A 12,978-nucleotide genomic window follows, 5' to 3' on the forward strand; every position below is an offset into this window, starting at 1 on the left:
CTTCATTCCTGGGCATTCCAGTTGCTGAACTCGGCTGTGATGCAACCAGTCAATAAACTCTCTATGATCTATAGATGTTCAAGAGAGTATTCGTTAACATTCATTAACATACCAAATCTCCTTCATCTTCTTAGTGGGCTTTCTTTATGATTGCATGAATGTGCTGGGTCAAGGACAGATCTTAAGAGATATGCATGCCCAGGAACTTGAAGTAGTTGACTCTCTCCAACACCCACCCATCGATGAAGACAGGTTTGTGGATTCTCGGCTTTCTGTGGACTTCATTGAACAAGGTGTGATTCACTAAGATTCACCCATATCGTCATCTTTAGCAAGACAGTTGTAGTGTATATAATGGTAAATATATCTTTAAGTACTGAGTACTAGAATGGTATAATTTGTGTCATGTGATATATTTAACATGAATATGTATGAATATGCGCAGTGTACTTCTGTGAAATAAAGACCCACACTGGCAACAGTGTACTGAAAACCTGTGCTTGTTTCTATCTACATGCTGAAGCTGTGATATCTTACAATGGTGATAAGGATCGGATAGAGTTTGCAAACTCAACCTTTAAATACAGAGCAGGACTGTTTTGCAATATGCAGTTTTGTGGCGTCACCTGATGGTCAGACCACTTACTGTCGAACCCTCGTCAGTGGTTACGAGGACCGTCACGTGATGTCATGGGTTAAGGGGAGTGTCCACCATCACAGGACAAAGCAAAACAAAAGGCTTGACAAAAGCAAATGAGTGGGATTCACAACCTCGAAGAATGGTCAGAGAGTAATGAACTTGGACTGCACGGCATCTGTACTATGAACAGAGGGTCTGGAAAGGAAGACTTTCAGACAAAGGTCAAAGTGAACAATCAATACATTTCCATGTGTATTGATACCGCTGCTGATTGTGCAATTATAAGCAAAGACACCCATGAATCCAAGTTTAGCAATATGCCTATCACAGAAAGAAACGTTCAGCTGAAGAGGTGTTGGAGTCATGTGGAGAGATAGTTTGTGATGTACAACACAAAGGCAAGACTCTGAAGTCGCTAATAGTTAGCACAAATTATGTCAATAGGCCAATGTTGATGGACAAAAATTGGCTCCACTTACTGAAACTGGACTGGAAATCTGTATTGCAAGTCAAAGCGCAAACACAACTGGATCAGTTGTTGTAGACACATCATGCTATGTTCACTGACAGCTATGATGGCATAAAGGGTGAGCAAGCACACATCAGGATTCAACCCAATGTGGTACCTGTCTACTATAGACCGCGACCAGTACAATATTAGCTGAAAAGTAAAGTTGAAGCTGAAATCAAAAAGTTGGAACAAAACGGTGTACTGGTTAAAACAGATCGCAGTGATTGGGCTACTCCAATAGTAATGGTTCCAAAAGCGGACAACACAGTGAGGTTGTGTGGTGACAACAAAGTGACCATCAACCAGGCAGTAGATGATGATCAGTATCTGCTACCAACCTCACAAGATTTATACGCTGAACTTGCTGGTTCCAAGGTATTCTCTAAGCTAGATCGGTCACATGCATATACTCAGCTAAATGTTGATCGTAAGAACCAGCAGTACCTCACGATAAACACACACATGGGGCTGTATTCCTACACAAAACTACCCTATGGTGTGAAGTCAGCACCAAAAATCTTCCAAGCTTCAATGGACAAGATTCTGCAATGGACAAGATTCTGCAAAGAACATCACATTGTTTGTGCAATAACGATGACTTGCTGATTGCGACTGTTACTGATGAGGAGAATCTGGAGATACTCAGTGAAGTGTTGAAACAGCTTGATGATCACAATATAAAGTTGAAAAGAAGCAATGTGCATTCTTACAGACCACAGTAGTGTATCTTGGTTTGATAGTGGATCAACATGGACTACGTTCAGTGAAGGAAAAGATTGAAGCGATAGCAAACGCACCAACACCAAAGAATGTCTCAACTCCACTCCTTCCTGGGTACGGTACAGTATTACTCATGCTTCTTACCCGAGTTAACAACAAAGCTTGCTCCTCTTCACAAGTTGGTGAAAAAGGATAAAAAATGGTAATGGTCCAAAGAGCAACAAAATGCTTATGATGCATGTAAGTGTTTGACCAGTGATGCATTACTTGTTTACTACGATACAAATCGCAAGTTAAAGTTAGCTTGTGATGCATCTAGTTGTGGGGTAGGATCCGTGATTTCACTTGTAGTGGAACATGGACAAGAAAATTCTAATTATGCACAAATCGAGAAAGAAGCCCTTGGTATCATCTTTGGGATCAAGAAATTCTATCACTATCTGTTGGGTAGGAAATTCACCCTGGTTACTGATCATAAGCCACTTCTCGCTATTCTTGGCCTCAGTCAGCAATACTTGGAAGATGCAGCGCTGGACAGTTCTCCTGTCACAGTATGACCTCAACATTGAGTATCGCAGCTCAAACAAAATGCTATCGCTGATGCATTGTCGCGTATGCCTCATGAAGAATCAGATGTGGGCACTGAAGGTGCTATCTACGTCACAGAAGCAGCGGACCTTTGTGTTCTGGGCCTCCTCCATTGTCAGAGTGAGGCCCAGTGCAAATTGGAGGAACAGCACCTCGTATTTCACTTGGGTAGCTTACACCCCAGCGGTATGAACATTGACTTCTCTAACTTCAAATAGTCCTTGCTTTCCACTCTCTCTCCATCCCCTCCCCCTTCCCAGTTCTCCCACTAGTTTTACTCCGACTACATTCTATCTCCGTCCCACCCACTCCCCTGATATCAGTCTAAAGAAGGGTCTTGACACGAAACGTCACCCATTTCTTCTCTCCAGAGATGCTGCCTGTCCCGCTGAGATACTCCAGCATTTTTTGCCGACCTTCAATTTAAACCAGCATACGGAGTTCTTTCCTACACAGCAGATGCTATCTCATACCCACGTCAGGCTGCTTTTCATAGACTGCTGCTTGGTGTTCAACACTATCATCCCTTCCAAATTCATCCCCAAGTTCAAACAGCCTCTGCACCTCATTTTGGAACTTGACCCTTGACTTCCTCATCGCCAGACCTCAATTGTTGCAAGTACTTCTGCATATGACAATAAACTTGACTTCTGACTTGAGCAACGCAGGTGAGCTGAAGACACTGATCATTCAGATATTTCACCCACTGGTAGACTGGACTGTCAGTACATTCCTGGTTACAGCGTTTTCAGGTGAGGGGGTTTAGGAAAAGAGCAGTGGCGGCAATATTGCTGAAGGAAACGAACACGGCTGTGGGAAGCAATGTTCAAAGGAAAATAGCTTGAAAGCAAAGGGACAGAGCAGGAACATCTGGTAATGAATAACCCTAAATAGACTGGGAGATACACAATGGGTGAACAGGTTTCTTCTGCATTGTATACTTCTTTACTTTTATCACCCTGTAACAAGTGTATTTATTTTGTTTCTGCCAGTGCAAAACTCCAGAAGCTAAGGTTGTTCAGTATAGCATTGCAATACTGATTTCCTCACCAATCCAAAGTAGTTGCACTTCTAAAGCACTGAGAACTGCTTTGGAACACTCTGCAGCAGTTGAACTAGAACGGGAAATCCTATTTTGTGGGTAAATAATGTAATGACACAGAACGTGAATCTTAATATTAATTTAAAATCAATAAGATAAATATTATGTTTAATTAAAGGTCACAGGTTGAAGATGAGATAGGATAAATTGAAAAGAGATCTAGGGGGGTACGTATTTCACACACAAGACAGTGGTGGAGGAAGATGAGATTACATTTGAAAGGCTTTTGGACTGGCTCTTCAATAGGAAAGATGTGGAGGGATACAGGCTTAATGTGGGAAAATGGGATTAGTAGATATAAATGTAGGCACTGACGTGAGGCATAGAGCCTGTTTCAATGCTGTACGATTCAATGATTCTTATGCAACTTGAGGTGTGATCGGATGCTGGACTGTATGAGCTGCGGTGTTCTACATGAGTAAATGTATACATTCCACTAGTGCCATCCAGGATAATGATTCCATGACACTTTATTACAAATGGGGCATGACCATTATAGGCTGTGCAACATAAGTATGTAAATATACAGTTCCCTGAATCAGTAAAATAAAACACACCAAAACAGAAATACTTAAAGGCCAAGCCCAGTGAAGCAAAAGCCAGTCTCTTTCTACCTGTATTACCCGGATCGAAGCTTCTGCAGGCAGTAATAATTTCAGATTGATATATAAACAGATTTTCACGCAACGCTTTCAGGGCAGTTTCTTCACCCACATTCACTCTTGAAAAAAACACAGAATAAGGGTTTCAGTTGTTAAAAATGGTCAATTCAATAGGTCTGGCAGCATCAGTGGGAAGAGGAACAAAGTTAAGGGCCTGTCCATGAGCATGCGACCGCATGCGGCAAGCGCGACCAAACCGGAAGCGGGGGCCGCGCGGAGGTCGAGTGATCCCGTACGAGTTGACGTGAAGTTCGAGCGAAGTCCGCTGAAAGTTCGCGCGTGACGTACGGCGTCAGGACGCTGAGTACGCCCGTCGATTGCTCGGCGTACGGCCTCAATGCGGCTGCGGGCCGGCAGGCCGTTGCCGCACGGAATATTTGGACAGTGTCGTTTTTCGGAGCCCCGCGCGAGGTCGGGACCAGCTCCGCACAACTCCATACGGCTCCGGCGATCGAAGTGGGACCGGCCCCGCGAGGCCGTACGGCTCAAGCGACCACGTTAGGTCGCGCTTGCTGCATGCAGTCGCATGCTCGTGGGACAGGCCCTTAAGACACAAAATGCTGGAGTAACTCAGGGGGGCAGGCGGCATCTCTGGAGAAAATAGGTAAGTGATATTTCGGATCTGAACTCTTGCTTTTAGGAGGGCAAAAAGGGGACAGGAAATCTGGCTCTGGCAGATAACATTAAAGATAATCACAAGAGCAGAGGAAGAACTGGGTGTAAGAAAAAACAGGACAAATCAGAGCTGGCAACAGACCACAGGCGAGGAGGTTCCCCAATAGGATGCTTGTTGGATAGAGACCAAGAGGGATACATAGTTGCAAATCGTGATGCTGGTTAATGAATTTTTAGCGGAGGAAGAGGGGAAAGGAGGGTGGGTGGGGGAGAAGGGGGGGAGGGGGGGGGGTGGTGGAAGGAAGGCGTTTGTGGAAGTTACCTAAAATTGGAGAATTCAATGTTCATACCGTTGGGTTGTTAACTATCCAAGTGAAATATGAGGTGCTGTTCCTCCAATTTGCGTGTGGCCTCACTCAACCAATGGAGGAGGCCTAGGACAGAAAGTCAGTATTGGAATGGGAAGGGGAGTTAAAGTGATTAACAGACTGAGTAGCCTTGTTAGACTGAGTGTAAGAGTTTGGCAAAGTGGTTGCTAATGTACAGGAACCCACATTGAGAGCAGACATCTGGGACACAGAAGAGACGTGGGTGAGGAACTCATCTATGACAGCCGTGGGAAAACCATGTGTACTAAAGAACACGGACTGTTCCAGATGTACATTGGCCTTACCCCCCTTCTCTTTTTCCAATACATTGAGGACTGCATCGAGGCTGCCTCCTACACCCGTTCAGAACTCATGGATTTCATTAACTTCATCACTAACTTCCACCATACCCTCAAATTCACCTGAACTATCTCAAACACCTCTCCCTTTTCTCGATCTCTGTCTCCTTCACAGGAGATAAACTGTTGACTGACGTCTATTACATACTTACTGACTGACAGTGCTATCATAAATACATTTCTTTCCATCCAGCCTCTTGCAAAAATGCTATCCCCTAATCTCAATTCCTCCATCTCAAATGCATCTGCTCCTAAAATGAGGCTCTCCATAGGGAAACATCTGAGATATCTCACTATTTAGTGACTTGTGTGCAGTTAGTATTACGGTTGAGGAGGTGCTCAAAGTCCTGATGCGTATGAAGGTAGAGATGTCTCCCGGGTCTGGTCAAATAGATCCCAGGACACTGTGGGAAGGTAGAGAGGGAATTGCAGGTGTCCTGGCTGAGATCTTCAAGTCATCATTAAATACGGGTGAGGTGTAGGAAGACTGACGGGTGGCAAACGTTGTGTCTCAATTCAACAAGGGCTGCAGGGAAAATACTGGGATCTACAAACCAGTGAACCTAACATCTGTGTTCGGAAAGTTATAAGGCAGTATTCTGAGGGATAATGTATACATGTATTTAGATGGACAAGGGCTCATTAGGGATAGTCAGCACTGTTTTGTACATGGGAGGTCATGTCTCAGAAATCTGATTTGAGTTTTTTTGAAGAGGGGACCAAAAGGTTGATGAGGGCAGAGCTGTAGACATTGTATATATGGATTTCAGCAAGGCATTTGACAAGGTTCCAACTGGTAGGCTGCTCTGGAAGGTTAGATCCCATAGGATCCAATTATAGCTGGATGGATAGAAAATTGGCTTCATGGAAGAATGCAGAAGGATGATGGTTGAAGGTTTTTAAGAAGGAACTGCAGATGCTTGAAAATCGAAGGCACACAAAAATGCTGGAGAAACTCAGCGGGTGCAGCAGCATCTATGGAGCGAAGGAAATAGGCAACGTTTCAGGCCGAAACCCTTCTTCAGACTGATGGGGGGTGGCGGGGACATCCATCACAGTGACCTATGACCTGGGCTTTAGCAGTCGGAACACCGAACTCGCTTATACAATGAGATTGGAGTTTGATTATTGTAACTGGGTGCTGATGATAGACAATAGACCATAGGTGCAGGTGTAGGCCATTCGGTCCGTCGAGCCAGCACCGCCATTCAATATGATCATGGCTGATCATCCCCAATCAGTACCCCGTTCCTGCCTTCTCCTCATATCTCCTGACCGCTATCTTTAAGAGCCCTCTCTAGCTCTCTCTTGAACGTATCCAGAGAACTGGCCTCCACCTGAGGCAGAGAATTCCACAGACTCACAACTCTCTGTGTGAAAAAGTGTTTCCTCGTCTCCGTTCTAAATGGCTTATCCTTATTCTTAAACTGTGACCCCTGGTTCTGGACTCCCCCAACATCGGGAACATGTTTCCTGCCTCTAGCATGACCAAATCCTTAATAATAATCCTTAATAATCTTATATGTTTCAATAAGATCTCCTCTCATCCTTCTAAACTCCAGAGTATACAAGCCCAGCCGCTCCATTCTCTCAGCATATGACAGTCCCGCCATCCCGGGAATTAACCTTGTAAACCTACGCTGCACTCCCTCAATAGCAAGAATGTATTTCCTCAAATTAGGGGACCAAAACTGCACAAAATACTCCAGGTGTGGTCTCACTAGGGCCCTATACAACTGCAGAAGGACCTCCTTGCTCCTCTACTAAACTTCTCTCGTTATGAAGGCCAACATGCCATTCGCTTTCTTCATGCCTGCTATAAGTGGCATGCTTACTTTCATTGACTGATGAACAAGGACACCCAAATCCCGTTGCACTTCCCCTTTTCCCATCTTGACACCATTTAGATAATAATCCGCCTTCCTGTTTTTGCTACCAAAGTGGATAACCTCACATTTATCCACATTAAACTGCATCTGCCCACTCACCCAACCTGTCCAAATCACCCTGCAGTCTCATAGCATCCTCCTCACAGTTCACACTGCCACCCAGCTTTGTGTCATCTGCAAATTTGCTAATGTTACTTTATCTAAATCATTGATGTATATTGTAAGCGGTCCCAGCACCGAGCCTTGCAGTACCCCACTAGTCACTGCCTGCCATTCTGAAAGGGACCCATTAATCCCTACTCTTTGTTTCCTGTCTGCCAACCAATTTTCTATCCATTTCAGCAATCTACCCCCAATACCATGTGCCCTAAATTTTCCCACTAATCTATGTGGGACATTATCAAATGGGTTTTGGTGGACCGAAGGGCCTGTTTCCATGCTGTGTGACTGTGACTCTAAAGTTGGAGTTATTAGCCACTCTGCCAGCAGATTTTATTTCATCTTTTAAGCTGCTGTTAAGTCCGTCAGTGTAGGGACAGTTTGAGCAAAATGCTGAAGAACGTCTCACACTCACCTTTGTTGAAGAGTCAGCTTCTTTGTAGATTTATTAGACCGATATTTGACAAACCGAGGAACCAAATCAGGACCAAGTTTGATATATGCTCCTTGATTGCTGCCCATTTCATAATAATTAGAGGCAGAAAATATGGTGATAACCTGCATGAAAAATATTTCAGTTTGCTCCTGGTTATTCAATGCCTGACACAGATAAACATAGTTACACATTAAGGTACACATTAATAAAGTCACAGAAAGAGATTGAACATTTCTACTTCACCTTTCCATGGTGACACACTTCATAGCCATCCTGTTTGCACTCATGTGATCTTATGAGTAACTTTAACTTATACTTTCTGAACAACTTTGTTGTTACATCTTCACCAAAGTAACAGCCTCCTCCTCGGATTGAATTGGGGAAGCAACCAGCTTTGCTTCTAGGGTCACTCCAAAGAATGTCTGCAATCTAGGAAAGATTAAATCAGCTAAATAAACTTTCAGTTCATGCATCCCACAATCGCAGATGCACCTATCCAGTTATCAATAGACTGTCATCCAGGCTTCAGAACAAAATTGGTTTTAGTGTAGTTGCATCATTGCTACACATAAAGTGTGATTTGAAGACAGAAATAACTAAGATGTATCTCTCCCTCTCTTTCATGCTCCGTGTTAAAGGAGTAACAAACCATTTTGTTTATTCATTCAGGAACCTGACTATATTTATTTTTGTAAAGGACAAATTTCAACAAAACTAACATCTGAAAACAGTACTAATTAAATTTGAAATGTTTCTGGCAACTCAAAACATTAACTATGGTTACATAGAAACATAGAAAATAGGTGCAGGAGTAGGCCATTCGGCCCTTCGAGCCTGCAACGCCATTCAATATGATCATGGCTGATCATCCAACTCAGTATCCTGTACCTGCCTTCTCTCCATACCCCCTGATCCCTTTAGCCACAAGGGCCACATCTAACTCCCTCTTAAGTATAGGTAACTCCATCTTAAATATAGCTAACTCCCTCTTAAATATAGGAGTTACATCAGTGTGTCAATTTAATTTAGTTTAGTTTAGAGATACAGCGTGGAAACAGGCCCTTCAGCCCACCAAGCGCACGGCAACCAACGATCACCCACACACTAGTTCTATCCGATACATTAGGGACAATCTATACAAGCCAATTAACCTACAAACCTGCACATCTTTGAAATGTGGAAAGAAACTGGAGCACTCAGAGAAAACTCATGCTGTCATAGGGAGAATATACAAACTTTGCACAAACAGCACCCGTTGTCAGGATCAAATCTGGCATTGTAAGGCAGCAACTCTATTACTGCGCCACCATGCTGCCATTACTTTAATTAATTGGAATTAAAATCATTATCCAGAAAATTCAATAGAAGAATGAAAAATGTTATTTGATTTCTGAACGGTGAACTACTGAAATGCTAAAGATTTACAAACAAGCCCCAAATATGAAAATTCAATTCTCATGTGTCTGCACTGAATTGGTGACACCTGTGAATGAAAATTACTGATGATGTACCCAGGTCCAGTGACTTGGTCACAGGTAGACTCCATCATACCTTATATTGCCAGTCTTTAAGTATCATCCAAAGCAAGGAATCAACTCTATTTGCTCAAACACTCCAAAGCTCCATGATAAGATTAATGCATTGTAAGTGTTTCAGAGGTTTGCGAGACTAATACCCAGAATGGATGGGTTGGCTTATGAGGAATAATTAGCCAGGTTAGAACATTTCGAGGAGACTGAACTAAACATAGAATTATAGAGTAACAGGCCCTTTGGCCCATCTCGTCCATGCCAGCCAAGATACCCATCTAAACTAGTTCCCTTCACCATATTTGGCCACTATCTCACTAAACTAGTCCCCTTCATCACCTTTGGCCCCTATCTCTCTAAACCTTTGCTATCCCTTTATCCGTCCAAACATTTAAGATCTTAGGATCTTATCTTGACAGAGTGAATGTGGATCTAGAACTGTGGGAGAATCTAGAACTAAGTGCCACTATCCAAAATGAGCCAGTTACAAGTTTAGAACAGGTGAGTTGAACTAGTTTCTCATAAAGGGCCATGAACTCTCCTCCTCAAAGAGCGGTGAAAGCAGAATCTGAAGTCAGGGGTTAGTCGATTCTTGATACACAAGTGGCTGAACTGGGGTTACAGGAGGTGGACAGGAATGTGCAGGTGGGGTTACAATCAACTAAGGAGAAATGGTTGGATCTTTGCTGTAGAAAGTCGCAGAGGCTTTAAGGCTTTCCCGATGGAGGCGGAGATGTATAAAAGGATCATGATCTGTCTGTGTTGTGTGATCTACATTCTGGTGGAGTGATGGTGGAAAAAGTGGAGCTTGTTTGTGAACAGAAAAGTTTAACATTAGTTAGATGGTTTGATGGTGATGACATGGATGTAGACATTAATTAATTGAGCTAAAGAGCTTGATGCTATGCTGTAAACACATCAGTATGTTGAACCCCTATGCACCTGCTTCCACTCCAGCTCTTCTCTCGTTGCCATCTCCTCATCCAGGAAGGGCAGGTCTAAAATTCCGGTGACACTGTACTGATCATTCTGAGTCACCTGGTGCTTGTTATCATTCACCATTTGATCCGGCTGTTGCTCTGAATAGCTTGACAATATGCCATCTTCAATCAAGCTTTGTTGATCACTATGAGATTCACTTATAGTTGGCATCGAGAGAGATGATGAAGATGGTGCCATTCCAGGTGTCGATTTATTGTAGTTAGGGTCATCCAGCGGCACTTCACTGCCAAGCATCTTTGATATTTCTTGCTTTAAACAGGCTTCTTCAGCCTTTGATATAGTTTTACGCATCCTGAGTAGAGATTTAAACTAAAAGGAATGGACCAATCTTAATGCTAACCCAGGCTGTTATTCATTTAACACACGTAATCAGAAAAACAATATAGCATGTAAGATTTAATCTCAAGCTTTTGCCAGGAGATGCCAGCCCCTTTTAATTGCCAAGCCAATTTAACATAATAATTCCCCTGTTTGATGGCTATGTTGAAAATCACCTTCAACTTACTTGTCAATATATGAGTGGAGCATACGACAAATCTACAAAAGCATCAGGTCCAAATGTCGTTTAATGCTGGAAAAAATATGATGAAGCTTAACAAATGAGATGGGCAATGAGGGTTTGCAGTTAATGTTATATGTGTTGACTTTCAAAGGAAATCTGCCCCATAATAAATTTGGTGACAGGTGTCATTTTGAAGGACATGTAGGTAGGTGTATGAACACAATTCATTTTGGGTAGCAAGATAAGCAGAAAATAAGTTTTGAAAAATGCACTGGAATTTTTATTTGAACTAGAAAGTATAAAAACAATTAAAAAAATCAAGTTATCATCGATGACATCAGAATAAACCTTCAGCCACAAGAACAATGCGGGAGTATATTTTTCTGTTGGAATTCTACAGGATCTGACAGACAGACAGACAGACAGACAGACAGACAGACAGACAGACAGACAGACAGACAGACAGACAGACAGACAGACAGACAGACAGACAGACAGACAGACAGACAGACAGACAGACAGACAGACAGAGTGGGGGCCAGGGACAGCGGAGGAGCGCTGTCTGCGCGATGAAGAGGAAGGTAAATGACTGCCACAGAGCACGGTAAGTCTTTTAGAGAGCGCGGAAGGGAGGGGAGAGAGAGAAGGAGAGAGAGAAAGAAGGGGAGAGACAGAATAGGGGAGAGAGAGAAGGGGGGAGAGAGAGAAGGGGGGAGAGAGAGAAGGGGGGGGAGAGAGAAGGGGGGAGAGAGAGAAGGGGGGAGAGCGAGAAGGGGGGAGAGCGAGGGAGGGGAGAGAGAGAAGGGGGGGAGAGAGAGAGGGGGGGGAGAGAGAGAGAAGGGGGGGAGAGAGAATGGGAGAGAGAGAGAAGGGGGGAGAGAGAGTAAATGAGAGTGAGAGAAGGGGAGAGATAGAGAAGGGGGAGAGAGAGAAGGGGGAGAGAGAGAAGGGGGAGAGAGAAGGGGAGAGGGAGAGAATGGGGGAGAGAGAGAAGGGGGTGAGAGGGAGAGAGAGAGGGGGAGAGGGAGGGGGAGAGAGAGGGGGAGAGAGGGGGAGAGAGAAGGGGGAGAGAGAAGGGGGAGAGAAGGGGGAGAGAAGGGGGAGAGAAGGGGGAGAGAAGGGAAGGGGGGGAGAAGGAGTGGAGACAGTTTTAAGAAGTTTAATAAAGTTAGCGGGCATTTTACCTTCCGGCGGATCTTCTAGGTCCTGAAAACCAAAGATCCTACAGGATCTTTGCTGAAAACTCCAATGAGCCAATCAAAATGGCCGGTCAGCGAAGGAGATTGCCTTCGACTGCCTGTAAGTAAATAGCGACCCCACTCCACTGGCTTCGACCAAACGGCAACCTATTTTTAGTCGAGGCCGGTTATGATTTTGTTGAAATAATCGCAGGAACATAGAAGGAACCTCGACTACGCGGAAACCACTTTCGACCATTAGGGAGAGTGACCAAAACCTCCGGGAACCTCACGGAAACCTTGGGTGGTGCGCAAGGTCACCAGAGGTTTCCGTTCAGGTTTCTTAAGTGGGACAGGGGCATTACAATCATATTGGAAGTTACATTCAACACCCGTTGCTTTTGTTGGCCTTAAAACAATATGGAGGTCCATTAGCAAATCCTTATTTAAAAAAGGGAAGTCCAGGGGGAATCTCTGACATACAGCATTTCCACAGTTGTGTATTCAAGTCTTCAAGTCAAGTTATTTAATGTGTACAGGTGAGGTACAGGTACAATGAAAATCTTGTTTGCAACAGCATCACAGGTACATAGACAGAGAAACACACAAAAACTTAAATTATATATAAATTACATGTAAAGAAAAGACTGCAGAAAACAAAACATTAGTGCAAAAACACAATTAGAAAACTAGTTCACATAGTGCAAGACGTGGTCCA

General features: G+C 43.7%; 1 protein-coding gene across 1 annotated transcript in view; it reads right to left on the reverse strand.

The window, feature by feature from the left end:
• LOC116980575 (serine/threonine-protein phosphatase with EF-hands 1-like) overlaps positions 1–12,978 on the reverse strand; it is a 56,839-nt gene that overhangs the window by 6,482 nt on the left and 37,379 nt on the right. The window contains exons 11-14 of the mRNA XM_033032932.1: positions 10,521–10,889; positions 8,293–8,478; positions 8,029–8,171; positions 4,176–4,282 (exon numbers count right to left, since the gene is read on the reverse strand). Coding sequence (XP_032888823.1) covers positions 4,176–4,282; positions 8,029–8,171; positions 8,293–8,478; positions 10,521–10,889 — 805 coding nt within the window. The remainder of the gene's footprint in view (positions 1–4,175; positions 4,283–8,028; positions 8,172–8,292; positions 8,479–10,520; positions 10,890–12,978) is intronic.

The sequence above is a fragment of the Amblyraja radiata genome, chromosome 14 (genome assembly GCF_010909765.2).
Source record: "Amblyraja radiata isolate CabotCenter1 chromosome 14, sAmbRad1.1.pri, whole genome shotgun sequence".
Lineage (NCBI taxonomy): Eukaryota > Metazoa > Chordata > Chondrichthyes > Rajiformes > Rajidae > Amblyraja > Amblyraja radiata.